Consider the following 22,571-nt stretch of genomic DNA (forward strand, 5'->3'; position numbering starts at 1 on the left):
TTACGGACAAATCAAAGAGGCCACAATGAGAGAAGATGGGATGAAATATGTTTGGGCTGTGAGTCATATTTTGGTACAGAACTGTGTTGTTGCTGTTTTATGCTCTGAGATTATGCTCCAGTTTCTATTAGCCGTCCAAGGAAACACATTCTGTCACACTCTGGCTTCAAGCCTTGTAGTTAAGAGCGTTAGTGATGGTTCAGAACAAACAAATAGACATGTGTGCATGTGCACATGCACACGCATGACTTTCTTTGATTGTAAAATTACTCATTCAAGGACTTCGGGATCGTGAACTAGAATCTGGAAGTATGTGTTGTTGTTATGGAAAGCTTACGTATCAATGCTGCAGAATGCCCAGTTCTGATTTGAATAGATAAAGTAGGAAATTCTGCTTTACAGCAGCTCAGTTGCTATGAAACCATTGAAGTATAATTCAATATGCTAGGAAATAATAACTACTGTTCTGAGATAAAATTAAAATAATGATCTCTTTTTATCAGACCTGGCTAAATCGTTTTTTTTGGAAATAATTACTATTTCAGTCTTTTATCTGGAGGCTGGCAATTCAGGAATATCCTCATTATTGATTAAACTGATAAGTTTCTTCTTAAATGATCCATAAATATTTTGTCAATGAAATGTCAGATAATAGTGGATAATGAAATGAAATGTTATGTGGAGCAGAGGATAGCCCCATTACTATCAGACAAGACAAAACACAAGAAACGCATCACTTGAGAAGATAAAACAAGAACATGTGTGGAATGTTTGCTTGAGGAATGTCACAATGAATTAACTAATCTTTTACAATCTGCTTATATACTTTGTATCCTGACCTGTTTTGGGCTCTGCAGGATCTCCTGAGTGGTGGTGGTAGCCAGGATGGCTCTGTTACTCCCCGGACTGAGCTGCAGGCTCATGGAGAGGCCTGCCACCATTTGGACCCCCAACTCGGTGATGGTCACTTTGTCATCCACCACTGTGATAGTCTTCTCTGCAAGGATTGAGTCTGACAAAGGAGACAACACCTAAGAGGAGAAAGAGTTGTCGGAGAAGAGGAAAAGGAAAGGATGTTAAGGATGTAAAAAGAAACTATTCCACAATATTTCCTTCCAATTTGTGATTGTCAAGAAATAGCCTGTTACATCCGTCCGGCTATGATCAATTACAACCGGTCTTATCCTATAATACTGACTCCACCTATTGTGTAGCCTGTTCATGAAAGCTTTTTCATTTCCTTCTCTAAAACACCCAGGCTTCTTCAGGACTTTCCCAGGAGAAATCAGAAACAACAGCACCGTAGCTGAACTGAGTAAAGATACTACCCACAGGAGCTTCATCCACAGAAAAATTTGAGGAGGAATAAGTCTCCACTGATCACGAAACTTGATTGACAAGTGATTCCTGGCAAGTGGAATGCAAAAACATCACATCAATGAGCACTTAGCAGTGGAGATGTCACAGACATGAAAAAAGCGGATTAGCGTGAGTTTTAGGTGATTTAAGAAAATGTCTCTCCAACTGTTTCATCTAACATAAAAGGCTCACGAGGCCCTGCGCAATATGCAAAACGATGCACAGAACCTACTTTTTATTTTATCTCTTTTCTCAGGCTGTGTAGATCAAACAACAACTCTACTTAGCTGCCATTCAACCCCCATACTTCCTGCATGTAAGACTCTATTCCCTTTGATTAATGCTGGTAATCCAAAGAAAAGGCTAAATTTAACCCCAAAACAGAAGCAGGAAGTCTTACTTCTTTTCTCATCAATGGAACTAGTTATATGTTCGACTTTCTCAGCATTTATATCTTCATTTAACTTCTCCATATGCATCAGTGACATGGGGCATGAGTAGCCACAGCTGTCAGACCCTCGCTCTTGGCATGTTTCTGGTTCGTGCGTGCTTTCTTAGAGTGTTGATGTTTTTTCGAAGGTGAAGCCGGTTTGTGGGTGCCTTCTGACAGATGAGACCTCAACTCCAGGGAGCAGATCCTTCTCACACAAATGCCATTAGAAGGCTGATATTCATCCAGTTGGCCTGAAGGGTCTGACAAACCAAAGGGCTGAGGTGGAGGATACACCACACCAGAGACACACCAGAAAGGACCTGTCTGCACTGCACAGAAGGAGGGACTTGTAAAGCTTCAGCACAGACAGTGGCATCTTGTTTATTCCCTGGAACATGATAATGTCAAAGTACCACATTGAAGTGGTAGAGAGTACGTTCATTTAAGTAAATATAAACTGTTAATTTGTCCTCAATTTGGTGATTACAATATTAGTTTTGAGCCATTAGAATAATAACCTTATTATATTCTCTAATTACCAAAACAGCCCTTTTCCAAAACCATTGGCAGCCTTCAATGTTGTCTGCGCTCCATTTTACATTGTTCAACCTCAGATTCTGGGACACGCAAGTACAATGACTTAAACCTACAAAAATGGAAGCAGCGACACAAATGTGACTGCAGCTTTAAGAGATTCTCAGGACGGCAGGTGGTAGAATGACTGAATGCAGATTTACTGTTATCAGGAGCTTTTCACAGATCCTCTGCTGGCTGCTCACTGAGTATTGATAAAGAGAGGAACAAGGAGACAGGGAGCGACATATTCATGGGAAATTTGGTTTTCATCTTGGATGCAATGGTCCAACTGAAACATCACAATTACCAGATTGAACAAGCAACTAACACCAATAACAATGAGAGATTGGTCACCTACCACGGTCTGCCACGGTATTTGGCTAATCAGAACAATAGCTTGGGCTTATTTTGTAATTTTATCCTTCATTTCCGTCACACACAAATAAAAGCACTTTGGGAATGTGGCCAAATTGATACAATAAAGTCCAATGGGCAAGAAGCACAAGCAATCAGGAAATCAACAAAAGCCAATAAATTAGCTAGATTATTTGGAGATAAACATGAAAGTGAGTTTAAACAGAAACTCCCTCAGAGCACAGGCTAACAAGATGACCTTCTAAAGAACTGTAGGTAAAAGTTGAAGCAAGAGGCGAGTCTCTAAAATGCGATGGATGTTTGCATGAGATACAGGTTGTTAGTTTATAGCTTGTTTGGTTTGCTTGTCTTAGAAAGGTTATTTTGGTTAACCAGAGTTTGTTTGCATCGCTCTGACAGACGATCATTTCTTCGTGTTGCTTTAATTGACCTAATTTAAGTGATGTTGTCAGACTTGCAGAACACGGACATTAAGATACTAGCTGTTAAAAATCTGAAGCTAATCTTTTACAGAACTGTTGCTAAATGCACACACTAAATCCTTTTTTTCATTTCCCTCATTTCAGCTAACATGTAACCTACCTGAATCGTGGTCATCCCCATGTCGACTCCGACCAGTATCTTCCTGTCGAGCAGCTGAGCAGTCTGGGGGTCCTCCACCTTCAGGAAGTCCCACACCAGCTCTGTGATGTCCACTTGCCAATCAGAGCCCAGCATGAAGCTGGTCTGGCCTCGAGGATCAGCTGACTCAGCAACAAAATGAGTCAGGACTCGGACCATGGCGTGTTGGTACTGCAGAGTGCAGCTTCGGCCCCGCCTATCTTCATCATCCTCATCCTCACTTTCCCGTGTGGACCTGACAAATAAAAAGAAGATACAACGGCATTAAGTTTTTTCAGCCATGCTGGACGAATAGAAAAGTCTATTGACAAAAATGTTGATTCACCATGGCCTAGAATTAAAATGTCTTTACCAGATACTTTCCAGAAAGAATATGATGAGATGCTATGGACTATGGTACGACATGTATGGACACAGAGGACAAATCCTCAGCTTTATAGGGATCCTTTTTTTGGTCTCTCTAACGAATGAGGTTAACATTTTGTGCTTTCATGTGAATCATCTCGACACGATTTGAAGGATTGCCATGACTTTTCAAACAGCCATGTTCCTCACATGGTGAGACTGATTTTGGTTATAATTTTCTTTCCCTCTGGTTATCAAATCAAAATGTAAATCTGTCCAACACTAAATTCTATGTTCCAGTACCTTCTTTACAGCTCCAGTAGAACTTTGTGTTTGCAAAATGTGTTCCAATCCACCAAAGGTTAAATGAAGAAAGCAGTTAGCATGTCCTAGTTCGTCATGAATCAACCGAAATGTCAGCTAGACGCTATAAGCAATACAATATTATTAGGAAAAGGGTCTGTTTGTGTTTCAAACAAAGTCTTATTGTGTTGTTAGCCAACCAGTCGAAGCTTAATTTACTTTTTGAAAAAAGCGCCTTTAAATAGAAAAAACCTTTGAACTTTCGATGAGTTATTTTTTCATCATCCTGATATCATCTTTTTAATAATAATAATTTATAGTTTATTAATCCCGCGAGGGGAAATTCGGTTTTACACTTAATGAACATGAACACACACATAGGCTGAAATACACACACATGCACAAACAAGATCCTATGGACATTCATCAATGGAGAGGTCTCAGAGTGAGGGGGCTGCCCACAGCGAGCACTTCAGAGCAGTTTTTAGGGGTTAGGTGCCTTGCTCAAGGACACCTCGGCAGTGCTCAGGAAGTGGACTGCCACCTCTCTAGCTACCAGGCCAATTTTCCGGACTTGGTCAGTGCTGGGACTTGAACCGGCGACCCTCCGGTCCCTACATACTGAGCTACTGCCGCCCTTTACATAGAGACATAATTTTATGTACTTGGTTATTATTTTATTTTTAAAAAAAGTGGACTCACTGTATTTACCAAGCATATCCCATACTTCATTAATAAAAGTAGAAATCTCTGCACTTAAATCAACATGAAGCACAGTTGTAGTTTGTTGGAATGTCTTTTAATAAAACAGGTCTCTGTCTCTGTCTCACACACACACACACACACACACACACACACACACACACACACAGCAGTGCAACTCGTACAGTCCTTGTCTGTCTAACCGACAATGCTTAGGATCATAGCAGTGGTGTTGATTCAGTGACTAAGAGAGGATCAATCTAGCGTATGGCTATAGTTTCTCTCATTCAGTGTCTCTCTTTTACCATTTCAGATCACGCAGGCTGGATTCGAACGTGCTTTTTACCTCCTTACTGCTTTGCTAAATAGTCTCGCTGATTGCTCTGCTGCCAGCAAATCTAATTTTATTGCTTTAGGCGACAAATCAGCCAACAGAGGCTCAGCTATTCCTCAACACAGAAATTGCTCTGAGTATGACAAACTCAGTCTAAATGGTTCCAGTACAGCTGCAACATCATTCGATTTTGCCCAATATATGTTTTTTATTTTATTTTATTTTTTTGCTTTAACAAACAACTTTATGGCTAATGTTTGAACAGTTGATCTGGGAAAATAAATGCTGTTACAGCTCTTCAGTTAAACACTGGGGCACATTTGGGACACAAACAGAAAAGTGCTTCGTCAACAAAACTATTAATCACTTCCTGTACGGGAGACTAACACTCGCCTTTCTGCTACAGAAACCATCCACATTTGATCCTCTGCCTCTGCCTGCCTCTCCCTCCCTCCCTCTCTCTCTCTCTCTTTCCACATACACACTAGCAAAGGGTTGCGATCATGATAAAGGAGAGAGGAGAATAAATTAATCTCTTAAACTGTTTTTCTTGCGATTATCCGCTGTGGTTGTCTTTTTCTGTCTGAATCCCCTGAGAAATCTGACTGCATGCGAAGCCGTGGGAATAAAGATGTTAGCTGCTGCACGCTCCAGAGAAAAGCTCAGAGCACAGTGAGATTTGGAGTTAAGGGCTTAAAACCTTCTCTGGAAAGGACCGATTTCACATGCAACTGAATGACAGCCATTCACAGAAGGAGTTATTTGACTGTGGATATTCTCGGATCAAAAAAGGATTCAACAAGGTTCAAGAGCACCAAAAGATTCCAGCCAAGAGATAACATACCTAATTAAACAAAAAGAGCATTTGTGATAAACTCAGTTTTAATAATGACTGAACTGTGGTGCCCAAATACAAATCGGGTCATTTTAATTCTCGCTCTACATCCGAAAACATTTGCAGGAAACATAAAATGTTCACAATTTTAACACTAAACCAAGTTAAAATAATTACAAGCCTCACATTCTAAACTCATTAGGATTGTGTGGGTGTCCATGGTAACAACAGATTTGATTGAACATGACCGACCCACAAAATAGTTCCCTAAGTTTATTTGAAACTTTAATTGCATATTAGACGGACACAGTGATCACTCAGCTGTGTGACAGCTTCATATTTCTCTTTGCATTGTACGTGTCTTTACTTTAATAATGTTAACGCTGCTCTCTTGAGCTCTTTTCACACAGGGGGTTCAGACATTTTCTAGATCATTTCAGGACATTCTGGCTCAGATATTTTCAGGAGCACTCGTTTCACACATGCACTTCACAGCAGGAGATGATCTGTGTCTGAAGAGCTTTCACAACCCAAAGCACTATGTTTAGTTTAGGTGGCGGGGCTGGGTTAGTAGGAGTGCAGAAGGAGGAGGAGGAGTCAGTAATCCTGTATTATCCGTAGTGACTGTTTGTGATTAATAACTCCACAACATGCACAAGGACTTAAACTCAAGACAAACACAACAGTGTAAAATAACCGAGGTGAGCAGTAAAAAGGAAAAAAAGCAGCATAAATCCGCTCAACGTGAATGACATCATGGGTCGGCCCACTAGGTATTGCAGTGAATTGTCCTGAATATGACCTGCATTCACCCCGGTTCCTTTACCATATGTGGTTCCCCCCTTGATTGCCCTATATCTGGAAATCTGGGATATAAAGGAGGTAGTAAAAATGCCAATGAATGTTCTTCTCTATGATTGTGAATTGTTTGTTTTAGTGATTTTTACATTTTCTACTTCAATATTTCTTTTTTTCCCCTCTGTCATGATGCGTTTGATGTCGTGTGAAGCACTTTGAATTGCCTTGTTGTTGAAATGAGCTTTATAAATAAACTTGCCTTGTGTGATGTGCATGTGTGATAGGGGCTCTAGTCTCATCACATTTGTAAAGGAGATTTTTTGATCATAATTAGGATTTTACCAGCCAAGTAAAATAAAGGATATTTATTTAAAAAAACAAAAAAAAAACAACAACTGTGATTTTTGCTAAAGCTTGAATCCTGAAAAAAGTGGGTTACATCATCAAATTAAGTATTCAAATTTAAGATAAAAAAAGATTTCCATAAAATGCAACACTTTCATTGCAGAGGATAGAGTGACTGTCTATGAACGCAACACTTCTGAAAGAAAAATGTGTTTGTAGGGCTCCTAATACTGATGCTTAATCTGCTTCAAGGACTTTGTCGACTTGTCTGCATGTCGGTGCCCAGAGGATCAGATTAGGCACCTTAATCCATGTGGCCCAAATTAAAATGGACAGAGACTGAATTTTATTATGAATGAGCAAACTATCGGATGTATTGTCGTTTCAGAAGGGACTGCAGGAAGGATGAGTGAATGGATGTCAGTCTCGTGTCTAATCATTGGGATGAAAGGATTTGTATGGACTTCTGTTGAACACGTTATAAATCAACTGTTTGGTTTTCGCAAAGCGCTGCTTACACTTCTCTGAACTGTTTCTTAACAGTTCAATTTCAAACACTATCTTGATTAAAATAGCAGATCAGCTGTGCCTTTGCATGCCCTACATGACACACTTTATGCATATTCATAAATGCTAACTCCCCCACTTATGACTTTTATGTCATTTCCTACGCGGAGGAGGAACACTGCATCACATTTCCAGACTAGAACGGGGTTATTTGAGTCCTCCTGGTTAATATTATCTTTGTTATAATGAAATGCATGGCTCGCTCGCCCGCTGTCTCTCGCTCTCTCCGTTACCTGAGTCCACAATAGCTAATTAAAGGCCACCCTCTCTATTCATGTATAAACAAAAGAACTTTGAGCTGCATAAAATGTAGCACTATACTTCATTTCAACGGAATAACAAGGTTTGTGATACATGGCTTTTTGATCAAACATTCATTTTTTCTTTAAATGTTTGTTCTCTTTTTATATATTCCTGCTCTACACCGTCTCGACATCTCTCAACTCATTTACATATTGAATGCAGAGGACAAACCACCTGCCAATGATTTCAGTCAACATCTTCCAATTATTCACATGGCAGTAATTGAAAGTTTCTCACTGCTGATTGCTTTAGTTAAATACTTTAGAATTGTTTGTTTGAGGGTTTCTGGCACAAACAGAATTTGTTGTCTGCCGTTCACAGCCAGTGAATTGACATAGGGCACTTTTGTTCAAGAGTATGTAACGGCATGTTTGTTGATACAGACATTTACAATGCCAATATTAGCCAGGTGTAATGGATTCAGAGATAAACAAGCTGATAGTGAAGTCAGACCATTCACGCTCTGGTGTGAGTCTTATATGTCAGTGAGCTTGTGCAACTATCTCCAAATCTAATCTAAGGTTAATCTAATGAACAAATCACACTCCATGCAGAGAACAACTGGCTCCACAAAGCAATTCTTCTTTCCGCTTCATTTACTTTCATTCACAGTTCTGACTGAGAGACGCTGCATATTAATGTGTGTGTGTGTGTGTGTGTGTGTGTGTGTGTGTGTGTGTGTGTGTGTGTGTGTGTCATGCTCATTTCTGTTGTGAGCCGTGTGTGCTGTATTTGTTTTGGCATTTTGCTGCGTTTTATTTTCTGCTACAATAACATGACAAAGGTCGTTTGGACTGAAATAGGAAGTGCTGCATCTATATACAGATGCGGCTCTATCTAACAACAGCTGATTGTTGTCTGAATCTTGTTGGGATTTCAAGTACAGCTCTTTGTTTGACATTACAAATGAGCCCGGTGTTGTACTTTATGGCATTTCAGTGTACACATATTCAAATTTGAGTTTTCAAACCGCGAAGACTTTTTAAATTGCTCTAAAACAAGAGTGGAAAAGTATCTCAATACCCGTATCTTGAAAGACGTGTTAAAGGAGTGTTACATGTCTGAGTGCTACGCCTTAAGTTTCTGTCTGCAAAGACTTATCTCGTCCTTGTTTTGACAGGGCTTACGGAGGGAAGAGGTGAGCCATACAAGCAATGTCAGTCAAAAAACAGTTAGAGCAGTGCTTCTGCAACTATCCCACTTAGAGGCCTGATGTCTTTTTAGCTCTTATCTCTCTCTTCTGTTCCTGTGGGGCCGACACTTGCCAGCCTGGTTGACAGAGCAGGGTCCGACACTGGCTTTGGTCGCTCTGTGGCTCGGCTCCTTGCTGGCTTCTCAACACTGAAACAATGCGAGTTCTCACAGAAAGGCACCATTGCAAGGTCACGCCTGTTATCCCCAGATAAACAAAGAGTGGGAGAAACACAGCTCAGTGCGGCCCCTCGGCTCTGGTTCTGGCGTCTACAATGACAACCGCACTTAGCTGTCCCGGTTGATAAAGGCATACCAGCAGCATCCTCGAACGAGCCGTGGTATTAGTTGAACGCTGAACCTCTGTCACTCAAAATAAGAGCGGAGCAGAGATAATTAGAGCAGCCACACTGCTGCGTGGGACGACTCCAAGTCCAAGTCCAACCCCTGCTTTTCCCGAGTAATTACTGCAGGTAGGCTGATGGCTGCTCCATCAACTGATAGATTTCAACAGTTTCAGAGTCGTGCAGCACAGTGGCATTGGCAGAGGTGCCGTTAGTGATGACGCCCCCCGGGGGAAAGGCCTGACCTCCAGACAGCTCTAATAATGTCCTGTCCTACACACGACTACGAAGTGCAATGGCAGGCCACCTTAAGCCAGTCCTAATGACAAGCCGTATTGCTCAGGTCAGCCATTTTGTTATCAGAACTGTCAGTACTGATGTCAGGAGGAGACGGGTGCTGTGGTGTTCAGTCACACCTCTGGTCATTATCTTATCTAAAGCTGCCATGATTGAAATCGAATACATCACCTGGAAAAAAAAGGCTGAGAGCTACTGCCGCTGAAAAGGTGGGCAACGGACTCTTATCGTGAGCTTTTGTAAGAGCAGCAGGAAAGTCCTGAAGGGCAGAACTATTGTAAGGGATTAAAAAAACGATTTATCTTTATATCAATCCATTTTACATCGTTTACATTTAGAATGACCAGGATGCTGTTTCAGTTAATGGTAGAGTGCCAATAATAGGAAATGTAAGGAGATACTAAGTCATGAGATGTTTTTAATTTAAACTTTATTTAACCAGGAAAAACTAGTTGAGATCAAAAAATCTTTTTCAAGCGCGTCCTGGCCAAGACAGGCAGCAGCACAGTTAACAAAGTTTGAGAGAAACAAATGATGACAGGTGTATTTGAAATGTTTCTAGCCCTATGAATTAAAAAGCCTTTTATAATTTCAAACCATCCTGCGTGCCTGGACCTGGATCATTAATACCAATGTTTTCCTCCACCTTTTTATTGAAGTATTCCCTTCCATGAGCACTGGTAGTCTGAGGGACACATGAAGCGCTCCTGTTGTTCTCTTTTTTTAAGTCAGTGCATTAGTTATGATGCTACTTTGCTGGGGAAACCTGACAGGCTGTTTCTGTCTGCTTAAAATCGCTTCCTCTCAATAGGACATGTGGAAAAGGCGTTTATAATACGTTTGTTGATATATTCGTCTTTTAATGGAAGGTTTTGTTTGTTTTCATAGGCCCCTTATATAATAATAATTTAATTTGGGCTGTTTTAAACTATTTAAAAACTCCTCTTAGTAGCTTTAATCTCATGCTGACAAATCCAAAACAAGCTGAGTAAGATATAAAACACTCCATCACCAAGTCTGTACTTGAAATGTGACAACTTGTTCGTCAAAAAGTCTAATAAATTCAAATGTATTTTCTAAATATGAGCGCAGATCAGAGTGACACATTAGCCTCTGACTGACAGACGCATGCAGCGATGTACCTCTGACTTGTTGCCAAGATGGGGACCCTCCACCCTTTGATCTGACTCAGCTCCGTGTCAGACACCTCAATCTGAAGGGGGAGCCGCGGGATCCACACGTTGAGCTCCAGCTGAGCGCTCAGGTACCCGTAGGTGAAGTTCACCATCATCCTCACCTTGCCCTTCATCTCTTTGCCGTTCACAAAAACGTAGTCGCACCTGTCTGACACCTGCGAGGGAAGAGAGGGAGGGATTATTAGAGGTAGAATTTAAGTTGAGCTCTTCTGACAGCTGCACTAGATGAGCACACCGTGAATTACAGAGTGCTGCGTACACTGTAGGCCTGGCCCTCCAACTTGATTATAAGGCTTTACACTCTGCACTGATACAGTATTGCTGTAACTACCTTGAACAAGATGAAAGGTCCTATATCTGGGGAAAAAAGCAGGGAGGAGGGCAGTAAGGACATGTTTGAACCTGAGGGAAAACAGGTCATGCTCTGCTCCTCTGTTAGACTTCTGCCTACAGCTAAAAGAAGAGCAGACAGATGGATACAAGGAAGAGGAGAGCAGTTGTCTCTTGATAAAAATGACCAAATTCAGAGCCATCTGTTTCATAAATTGCTTTACAAATGGAGTGGGCCAATTTTGTTCCTATCAAAAGACATAAGTCCTTGTTGCTTTGGCTCCATCTCTTTGAAGCCTCCCCTATGTTTCTTTCTTGATTCATGTCCAGAATCCTCTCTTCTTTCTTTCTTTGAAAGCCTTATGTTATAGACGTGGAAGCATTACAAAAACACACCATATGTAAATACACATAAAGCCAAAGAAGATCTCTGGAGGGATATCCAGCATTGACACACGCACGCACACACGCACGCACACACACACACACACACACACACACACACACACACACACACACACACACACACACACACACACACACACACACACACACACACACACACACACACACACTGATAGAGGCATTTAATCAGTATGTCTTAAACAGAGATACTCTGTTTTTTGGGCACTTTGTCAATCCTATTGATCCCATCATATTGCAGACTATTATGGCTGGAACCAGATGGAATTAGATGGGTTTGGGAAATATCTTTTTTTCTACTTCCAAGTTATTTCTCCACAGCGAGATAAAACCATAAACAGCCATTCATCACGAGGCTGCAGCAGGAGATCCTCTGTAAGTACGGCGAATTCTTTGTGTGTGACAGATTCTGTAGCTTTGTGGGAGCTCCTTCCATTTCACATCACGTCCGAAGTGAGGCCAGCAGCAGACTTTCTGTGGAAACTAAATTTGGCTGGTTTGTAAAAGCAGATATTCAGGAGATTTGCTGCATTGATTTTACACTCTGTACTGTCGCCTCTGTGCCAGGACGTGTGGTAAAGTGTGAAGCTGCACACTACTGGCATATGTTTGCTTCAACAGAACACTCACAATTCTCTATTTTAAACAAACCTTTAGACATGTTGTGCAGCAACTGCTCTGTAAAATGTCACTTCAGAAACAGAATATAGAGAAATAACCAATATATAAGTGTACAAATTCAACTCAAGAAAGCGAGCAAAGGTAATCATTACATGCACAAAGTGGAAGCTAGCTAGCCTAGCCCAAATCAAATTAACACAGGTTCCTAAATAACATTTTATTTTCAGTTCAAATTGCTGAGTCATTGTCAGTGGCTGATCGGCTGATCACTCAAGCTGTGTTTGTTTCACATATCAGAAAGCTAGTTTCAGTGTCTTTCTTATGGGTTGAGTTTTTGGACGAGACAGTCAAAACTTACAGATCTGTGACTCTCAGCACTTCTCATTTTACACACAGACTGTATCCAAACATGGATGTAGCCTCAGTACCACCATTTAATGATGATGAAACAGATTTTTGTAGCACATCTGGGGCTGTTGACATGGAAATGCTGTCTCAAACTGACTTATGCTCACATACTGACAAACAGCTACAACAAGCCTGTCCATCAGTCAGATCAGCCCAAACCTTATTATGAATAACTCAGCCTTAGTATCATGAAAAAAGACGAGTTATAATAAAAATCACCCCTTGCACAGTGTCTGCCGATAAAGAAATTAGGTTTTCAGACCAAATTTGTGCAGCCAGCCTCAAATGGATGTTCGAGGAACTGCATTTTATTTTCACTTGCGCATTAACTTAACTCTTTATTTTTCGCTTAATTTTCCGAATAATACACATCACAACACAGAATTATCTACCCAAGCAGCCAGTTCGCTAAGTTCCACAGGCCCTCTTAGATTTTGAGTCATCTGAATAAACAAACAATGGATAACTTACTAATTCACTCGCTAATGAATAAGCCATGTGCACAGACTGTACAGCTTTGATAACTTGGCCCAGCCCCTCGATCCTCTCCAGTGACACTCTCTCTTCTGAACAAGCTCACTTCCTGCTCCAAAACACAAACACTAAGACAGCCAAAAGGCAGAACTCAAACCATCAGCACAAATGTCATGGTGGCTAGGCCACTTATTTTTAGGTTTAAAGTCTATAGTTCAAAATCACAACAGCCAAGAATCTGAAATTTCTGTTTGTTTGTAACAATCTGATGAAATAATTTAGAAGGACATGCAGACACCACAGATATGTATACTGATTTGTCCACTTCAAATCATTTCTAATTCTATTTTTAGTTTAGATTTCACAGTATTTTTTCAGTGGTATGGCATTTCTTAAAATTATACAAAAAAGTAACAGCAAGTTGATAAAAGTATTGAATTTCATTTCTGTTTATTGACCTGAGCGCCACAAAAGAATCATGGAAAAAGACCCTGAAAGAAAGATAAAAAAAACTTCCTGCAAACAGCGAGTAGAAAACTATTTGGGGTCTTGTAAATAAGCACAGAGCAAGTCCTTTGCAGGCGGACACAAGCAGGCTCCAGTGCTATTTGCTCTATGTTATTACAGCCAATGAAGAGTGCACAGTCTAACTTGCTCATGCACTACAAAGCACAACACTACATTGTAATATTTCTACAAGGGCGATGCTGCTCTGCTGGCTATGTTCTGTCATGGAGCAGACTGGGCTTCATCAGGGCGACCAGCGTGCGAGTGTGTTTGAACTGATAAAGATGTCAGAGGAGTCCCTGCTCCTTATCAGCCCTCATTGTTCAGCTCTTTCTCTCTCACTGCACTCAGTCGGCTGATAGTAAAGTGCCTTTGACAGCCCCTTCGTCTCAGACTTTTCTGTCCGCACAAGGTTTAGGTTTCCGGCGAGATAACACCAGACTTTGCTCCATATCTAACAGTGATATGAATGATCAATAATATGGAGCTAGCTGACAAATATGTTTATCCTAGCCGTCTTATTTTTCCTGCCACATTAACAAAAAGCTTCGGGAAGTCAGTATATCCTTATTTGTTGAAGGAAAAGTATTTGTGGGATTCATTAACATACAGCTCTAGGACAGTTTGTCCCATGACGGGGAAATTAACTGTCTCTTTGCATTTCTTTGATCTAGTCCCAAATAATCTGAGCAAAACAATTATGGAAAACATGTCAGCTGACTTCCAGACATCCTGGCATATTACACTGACAGGCCTACACCTTCCTGCTGTGCCGTGTTGTTGGCCGACGTAGCTCCAAATCAATACTTTAACATGTAAAGACACAATCGATTAATCAGCGGCCCCTTTAACCCCCCATACGCCCTCTCTGCAGGATGTGTGCTGTGTCAGACAGAGGGTGGGACTGTCTAGGTGAATTACACCCTCCCCCATCATTCTGATTCACAAAGTATCATAAACGTCCAGGAGGATCCACCGCCACATTAATCAGAAACATTAGGCAGCTAACGGGAGAATACTTACAGAGGACATTAAGGCTGTCTCTGGATGGAGCCCAGGAAATTAACAACTCAGCAGACAGATACAATCCACGGAAGATATGAGCAATGGGAGTAGGGAGCATGAAGGTGGGGTGAGCCTGTCTCTGGCTTGTACACAGAGTTGGCCTGACATGAGCAATTAAGCTGCTCAGGCTCCTCTGCATAAGCTGCATCACTCACTTCAATGCAAGAGGAAAGGCAGTAAATATTCTAATAGCCCTGCTCGGTGGAATAAGAGTGGTTAAAGGAGCCCACTCACAGCCTGACCTTGAGTAAGCACGGTTCATGGTTAACATGGAGACGGAGGATTTGCTCTGGAAACTCATTAACACAAACCATAAGAGCGTGTTTTTGCTGTTGATTTTGTGGTTTCAGTATTCTTTACTTTTGTTAGCAACTGAAATGGATAGTTTTCTAACAGAAAGAGGTCAAAGGTAAATTCATAAACTTGTGCTTTATGCCAGAAAAAGAAACTGAGAAGCACAAAGAGAAAGTTTGGCCAATTGTATTAAAGGAGCCATGCCAGAATAAGCTGAAATTATACATTTGTATCTAAATGACAGTTTGAAACGAGAAAAGAGGTTTTTATGGTCACAGTAAAGCTATGAAAAAATATGAACAAATTAACAAATAGCGAATTGACTTTATCTATATAATGCTTTTCTAGCCCTCCAACCAATTACCCTACACGTTGCAGTCACTCACACCTTTGGGAGGAACTCTGGGTTCAGTGATTTGCCCAAGGACACTTAGACTGCAGGAGATTGGGATGGATCCACTAATATGTTTTCCTTGCATGCACCCCCCAACTATGAGAAAAGTCCATCCTATCCATCTTTTGCCTGCTCCACTTTTCAGAATAATGTATGTATTCTCAAACAGGCTGTTTGGAGATTTTCCCTTCATGACATCACACATCACAGGTGGGTGACAGCTCTGCAGCTAGGTGTCTCTTCTGTCCTCTGAGTCTGCATTTTCACCATAAACAATTGGACATGGAGCAAGAAAGCACAAGCCACCCAAGCCCTTCTAGAGGGGCGTGGTCAAACAGAGATCACTTGCAATTAAAGCTACAGACACAGAAACAGCCTGTTATGAGTAGGGCTGAAATAGAGGGGTTTCTAGAGATGCTAAACTATTTTGCAAAAACCTACACAGACATGTTTAGGGGAGCTCTGAGACTATTTTAAACTGGTTGAAAAGGAGTATAATAAGACCTTTAAACTGAGAGATGACCCACTCTACCACAGAGCCATGGCCGCCCCAAAGACACTTCAGTAATGATTTAATTTTTGGAATCTAAGCTCCTGTCTATGTGCATTAATTCCACTTATTATTTCTTTCTGTCTCCATTGGTTGAGTGCAAATAAATGTTTAATTGTTATTTAATTCATACGTTTTACATTAATCTGACCTATTTGATTACAATGGGAGACCAGACACCACACTCCCCCCTACCAAGTATGCAGGTTTGTGAAACACTTTCAGAAATGTTGCACATTAGTTAAAAATGAAATAGTTAAAAAAACAAGAAAAAAAATCTTCTTTACTGCCACAAATTAAAGTCACTGAGGCAGAGACAAGGAGAGGAAGACAAATGATTGGAGTTCAACAGGAATCCTGTGTTCACAGAAACAGCTTGACATTTTAAAAAGTGTTTTCAGGCTTGGGAATGGTATAGAAGAAAGCATTTATGTCCATAGTGGATTGGCTCTGAATAAAAAAAGTAATTTTCAATCGAAATTGCTTTTCAGCTCATGTTGAGCTGGCTCCTTTAGATGGAATGTTGGGGATGTTCACAACATCTTCAAAGGTGAATGAGTTGAGCTGCTGAGGATCGGCAGAGTTTCCTGCTCTGGTTGGCGTCTAACCTTACCTGGTTTGTTCCATCGTTCCTCCTCCGGACTCACCGCCTTTTCAACTGTTCACACTGACACATGTGTTGGCCTGTTTGGTCTTTTGCAGGCTGCAAGTCAATCAATGTTTTTAAATCCCTTTTTTTTCCTGGGAATTTTGGAAGACCCCTTATTCATTTGGAAATGAATGTCTGCTTAGATGCTTTATTTAGCCTGTTAGATAGTAGCTAACTTTGTCTGTCTGCCGTATGTTGCTGGGAAGAATTTTGATACTCTATATTGTCATGGGGTTGAGGGAACCTGCAGAGTTGTTGTGTATAAATTGTTTATATAAAAATATCGATTTGGGTTGCTCAGTCTCTGCAGCTCTAACATGGATTTAACAAGATTGTAGTTAGTTGAGCAATTTTTCTACTACCAACTACTACTGTCCGTCCACTAACAACAGTCTCATAACAAGGCTTTCTGCACTGCCCTAAACACAACTCTATCAATCCAGACAAAATGTGCCTGTAAAAAGATGATAGCTCTGAAGCAAGACAGATCTCCAAAGAGGTTAAAAGCAAACGAATGACCCAAGGCACTTATTCCACGAGTGATTTTTTCATTTCATTTGCACACTGCTCCAGTATTCAGGCTTAATGTCACTCTGTGTCTATGTATCATTAATTCCACAGGTCAAAATTAAATAATTAGATTAACTGTATATCTCACTTCTCTTATGTCACATATTAGACAATGTTAAACTGGGCTGTTATGGTAAGATATCCTCCTCTACTATGATGTTTGATTTTGTTTTATTATTACTTTTGATCTGCAGAGTCTTACTCTCTTTTCTCATCCTGACAGGTTCAAGCAGGAAGATCAGCTAGGTGCTGTTTCTAGAGAACTGGAAATGACCACAGACAATGGGATTATTTTCTACTTATTAAGACTTTTTGGAGATTTTTTCATGTGTCTTTTTATGCCTTTATTCAGATAGGACAGTGGATAGAGTCGGTAACCGTTCAGCGCGAGAGTGGGAACGACGAGCAGCAAAGGAGCTTCATCAGCGTCAGACCTGGCTGCAGGCTTGGAGGACAAAGGCCTCTGTACATGGGATGCACGGACTAACCCCTAGGGCCAACCTGGTCCCCTTTCATTAAGACTTATAGGGATCTAAATGAGTCATTGAGCTACTCCTCATGAGCTGCTCTTATTTGCAAAGCCACAGATATCAGGACTCAACTTACACCGTAAGGGCCCTTTTTTTAAATCCTGCTGTGCCCCATGCCCCGGGTTTGAAAGGGGCTCTAAAAATAAAGGAAAACTTGAGCAACCTGTCAGCAGTCAGTACACATCAAACACACACTTTCATGTTGTTTGATGGTGTTTGTTTATCCTTTCTGGAGGATTTATATAGACGTGCTAAAGATAGAAGAATCTTCTCATCTATCTTTTGAAAAAGCTTTACTGCTCTGTTTACAACGTGTCTGCATACAAAAAAAGTGTCAGTCATCCAATGTACATATTTACTTTTTTTACTCTTTGAGTTGACGTTAACAAGCTATTACAGTTGAGTTGATACAACTCACACTGACATGCAGGTCGGGTGTCGCTAAGAAAAAAAAAAAAAAGAAAATAAACTTTCAGTCAAACCTCAATTGCTGGAGTGATTGTAGAAATAAATCATGTAAGTATGGCTCCATACAGATCTGACTCAAACTGTGTCTGTGTAGAGCACTAAGGCTCAAGACGACATTCAAGTCAGATCTTCATGTAGGCCTTCATAAAACACCTCACACCAATTTTCAAACACAGCAAAGTGGTTTTCTCTCCAATATATCATGAATTTCCCTAGGTCTCCATGTAGGTTTTTAATACATAGATTTAAAAATGTCTGTAAATGCTAAAAAACACTCAGATGAAGGCTCGTTTCTACAAGAGCCTTCAGTCTTAAAGCACACATGCACCTACACATTTTATTTCGTCAGGATCTTGAGAATACATCTGAAGTGAACTCGCTGTCATGGGTAAAAAACAGCACAGTTGTCTCGAGGCTAAGATAACTTATATGTGATCTCGAGAAAACAACTGGAAGTTAGTGCTTCTCACAGGCAAATAGAGTAAATTAAAAGTGTGGATCTATGTCCCCTTAGGCTTCTGTACATTTCTCTTTCATTCATATCACTGACCTTCACCACATCTTCGTCCGTAGAGCGACACTTGACGGCGTCAGAGACATCAGTAACAGAGGCATCTACTCCGATGGTCACCACTTTTACTGGGACAGCCACCGTCTTCCCCGTCAGCACGGCGGTGTTTAAAATCTCAGAGTCCTGCAGACGGAAAGAGATAGAGAGAGACGTCAGCACAGCAATGGTCAGAAAGAACAGAAAAAGATGAAGTATGAAGTAGACTTGAAAATGAACTCAAGAGGCTTTTCACAATCACCACTCAGTTGGTGGTTATTGGATAAAGCCCTGTGAAATCAGAAACCTCCGATTAGTGAACAGCTAATAACTGATTGTGGGTTGAAGTACCAAAGATCACATGCTTTTGCCATTACAGTGGTCTGTGGCAGCTCCACTTTACATTTGAACTTTCATTCCAGATGTTTTCAGTTTTTATAGATGTAGCATCGTGCATGATTTCAGCAACTTGTATTTGCCTGTTGAGTTTGTTATGTCCCGTCTCTTTCACATTTAAAAAAATGTTTTATGTACTTTACAGGGCCAGCGAGACAGGCATTGGAAATTACTTTAGCTGCAAATGCTGTGTTGTGTGGCATGCAACATACCTGTCTATAAACAAATAAAAATAAAATAAAGTTTGTTTTCTGAGATACTGTTAGGTCTGCTAAAGAATTGCTTTCTATGAACAGATAAACACATATGTGGTCTTCATAAATGTTGTGAATATAATTACGAGGATGAAACCATTGCCTTCTCTGCCAGGCCCTTCAGATAGCTAACTGATGAAAGTAATTTACATAATGTTGTGGTCGGATGGTCACTAACATTTCTGATAGGCTGATAAAATTTGATTTTACTTGATTATCAACAGGAGACAAATGAAAAGCTGCAAGACTTTCATTTCATATTAGAAAATGATCCATGCTCTATAACAGCCGTGTTTTTCCATGAATCATTTGCTCCTCTGCTCGAACACATCATCGGTAATGTAACATGGAGTCACTGAGTGTTACCAGGGTTAATCCAGCTTTAATTCATGCACTCCTGGATCTGTGGACAGTGATTTGAAGGCCCTCTTAAGGGTCTCTGTGGTGGTTGTGATTAGCATCCACTTCTGCATGTGTTACTAATTCATATGAGAACTTAAATGAGATGTCTCATATTCTGGCTTGTTAGAAATACATTGATAATATTAAATGTAATTTCTATCGTCGGCTGTACAATTGGCCTTTTTTCCAAAAAAGGAAAATATTGAGTTGCAGTCCTCTTCAGATATGGGATGAAAAGGACTTCATAGATTCAGGGTTATAAATGAATAACAATTCTAAATAATTATTCTAGATGTAGTTTCCTAATAAAAACTTAAAGTGTCGTAAACAACAAAAACACAAGCAGTACCAAGAAAAAAAAAACTGGTAATAGGCTAGAAAAATGCAAGAACAACTTAAATACAGAGAAATACAGAGAAATTAGACAAAAATAAGCCGAGAACAATACTGACCTGCAAAGATCAGAACAAAAGACAACTAAGGTTTACATTTTAGGCTTGACACTCAACTTGACTGAATAGATTAAAAGGTTGCAATGCAGCTCTTTTACTGATTGAAGCTCAGCCAATGGGCCTACATTGTTTCACAATGAATGAAGATACTGTGATCTGTTGGAAAATTCTTTGTCAAACCAAGCAAACCTGTTTTCATCTCCACAAGGCAAAAAGTGGGTTTGGCTAAAGATCATTTTACCACAGAATAATGCTTTATTTTCTATTTATTGTATTGATAGTGGAACCTAAAGTGCCATCAGTCAGCAACCTCCTCAGTAAAGTAGCACATACTAGCCAATCAGCTTTAACTATAAGCTACATGACAAAAAAAGCACCAATTCTGCAATAGTTACTCTCAGGGACCTGGGTGGTTTAGACAGCTCTGGTTCTTTAAATTTGATGGCACGGCTTCATAGCTCTGAACATGAATCTTAACCTTTCATTAAACATATTCACACACACACCAGGATTGTCACAGGAGATAATTGGGGCCAATTAAGTAAAGTTTGAGCTAACTATTGCTCTATGAAGTCCACAGAACCCAAAGAAATTGCATTCAAATTATAGAGTTTTCTATGGAAACATATAGGCAGCACATTAAAAAGCTGCACTTAGGTCAGATTTAAGCCTACTTCTCACTACAATGAATAAGGCGTCTTGCTATTGAGGAACTGAATTGACTGTAGCTCATTGTACAGCATAACAAAAAGTCTCCCATTATAAGCTGTTTTTATTCAACTATGGGGATGGTCTTACACAAAAGCCCAGCTCAGATTTTTTTATTTCAATGGGTACAGGCCCCAAGATACCCCCCCTCTTTTTTTGCTCTTTAGTGAACTTGTAGCTCTTCAGACAATTCAATGCTATTCTACTGAGGGAGCTGCCATTATTTTCCTTTTAACAGAGAAATCTAACTGCAGACAGATGCCTGTTGAATAAAATGTCACATTCATTTAGAGTATTATTGATAAACCTGACAAGCGACCAGTCTACAGTGTCTGACTTCCTGTCTTTATATTGGTGCATATACCACTGTCACCATGGAGGAACACAAGATGTGTTCAACGCTCTGTTAACAGAATTTCTAAAGACCCCTTGTGTTTGTGAGCTTGTGAATAAGAGGCATTCAAATAAAAAAGAGAAAAGGAGGATTTAGTTTGGTTGAAAGGAGCCTGGTCGTTATAGGCATCAATTACTGAGACCATTCGGCTCTGGAGTGAAATGATTATTAGTTGAGCCAAGAGATACCAATGAATCACAAAAAAACACTTAATCTTCAAATGGCTTTTCATTACAATTTTATAGACTGTGACAGTGTTATATAGCAATATAAACCCATCTCTTCCCGTGCCACTGCATGACTTTGATTCAATTCCCCTTAAATTTGAGAGTTGCTGTAAATTAATTCTGTGTCTGCTGGGAGTCCTCCATTTCCAGAGGGTCATCTATAATACATGATGGGGTAAATGGTTGGGACCTGGTGAAAGCGGAGGCTAATGTTAGATTACAGCAACTGGAGATGACCCAGCAGCAGGCTGAGCGCTGCAGAGAGCAGGGCATGGCAGTAATAAGCCACAGTGGGATCTCACTGTGATGCATCAATGGTCTACACACTCACATATAGACAGCGCAATTAAACACCCAATGGAGACCAGCAAAGCACGTCAGCAGCGTTCCTCAGTCATCTTACAGTAGTCTGAAAGAGGAAACAGTAATATCTGGGCATGTGTAACATGGAAAATGAAAAGATGAATATTTTAATTATGTGCATGTGGACGTTAAACATTTTTAACTTTAGCAGTGGATTTAGGAGAGATCGTATGACACTGTGCTAGCTTTGCTAAAAGGCTGCTAACAATCTAAAAGGCTATTTCCTTTATGTGTAAACGAAAACATATTACCCCTTGATGATATATTTTCTATTGATCTGCGGATCACATGCCGCCCAAACCGTAGGGGTGATCGAAATGGATCACGGATCAGCTGTGATCATTTTCATGCTGTTACACATTTCCAGTTCATCATCAGACTCGGTCACTATGGCTACTGCGCTTTTTAGATGTAGCTTTTTTAATGTAACTATTGGGTCCCATTAAAATGTCATGTAAGAATCAGATATTCCAGACTGCTCCCAATCTTAACATGTTCCTTTGGGAACTCGGGAGGAGTTGGTTGGTACATCCAACAATCATAGCCCAGAGATACCTGAAATAAGTAGCCTAGAACACACAAGCCCTAAAACAGCCAATCAGAATTGTATAATCTCTATTG

The 22,571-nt window shown here is 40.3% G+C and overlaps 2 protein-coding genes and 1 long non-coding RNA gene across 5 annotated transcripts in view; 1 reads left to right on the plus strand and 2 right to left on the minus strand.

The window, feature by feature from the left end:
- Positions 1-22,571, minus strand: part of adamts13 (ADAM metallopeptidase with thrombospondin type 1 motif, 13) — a 370,029-nt gene that overhangs the window by 153,506 nt on the left and 193,952 nt on the right. The window lies entirely within an intron of this gene.
- Positions 1-22,571, minus strand: part of si:dkeyp-14d3.1 (transmembrane protein 132C) — a 165,768-nt gene that overhangs the window by 2,556 nt on the left and 140,641 nt on the right. For all 3 annotated transcript variants that reach the window (XM_061037664.1, XM_061037662.1, XM_061037661.1), the window contains 4 exons: positions 18,758-18,901; positions 10,871-11,079; positions 3,326-3,599; positions 840-1,031 (listed from right to left, as the gene is read on the minus strand). In XM_061037664.1, coding sequence (XP_060893647.1) covers positions 840-1,031; positions 3,326-3,599; positions 10,871-11,079; positions 18,758-18,901 — 819 coding nt within the window. The remainder of the gene's footprint in view (positions 1-839; positions 1,032-3,325; positions 3,600-10,870; positions 11,080-18,757; positions 18,902-22,571) is intronic.
- On the plus strand, positions 1,005-3,431 carry LOC132973956 (uncharacterized). The gene is made up of 3 exons (XR_009673084.1): positions 1,005-1,488; positions 1,616-1,675; positions 3,310-3,431. It is a non-coding gene; the product is annotated as an uncharacterized LOC132973956 (long non-coding RNA).

The sequence above is a fragment of the Labrus mixtus genome, chromosome 5 (assembly GCF_963584025.1).
Source record: "Labrus mixtus chromosome 5, fLabMix1.1, whole genome shotgun sequence".
In the NCBI taxonomy this organism is placed as follows: Eukaryota; Metazoa; Chordata; class Actinopteri; order Labriformes; family Labridae; genus Labrus; species Labrus mixtus.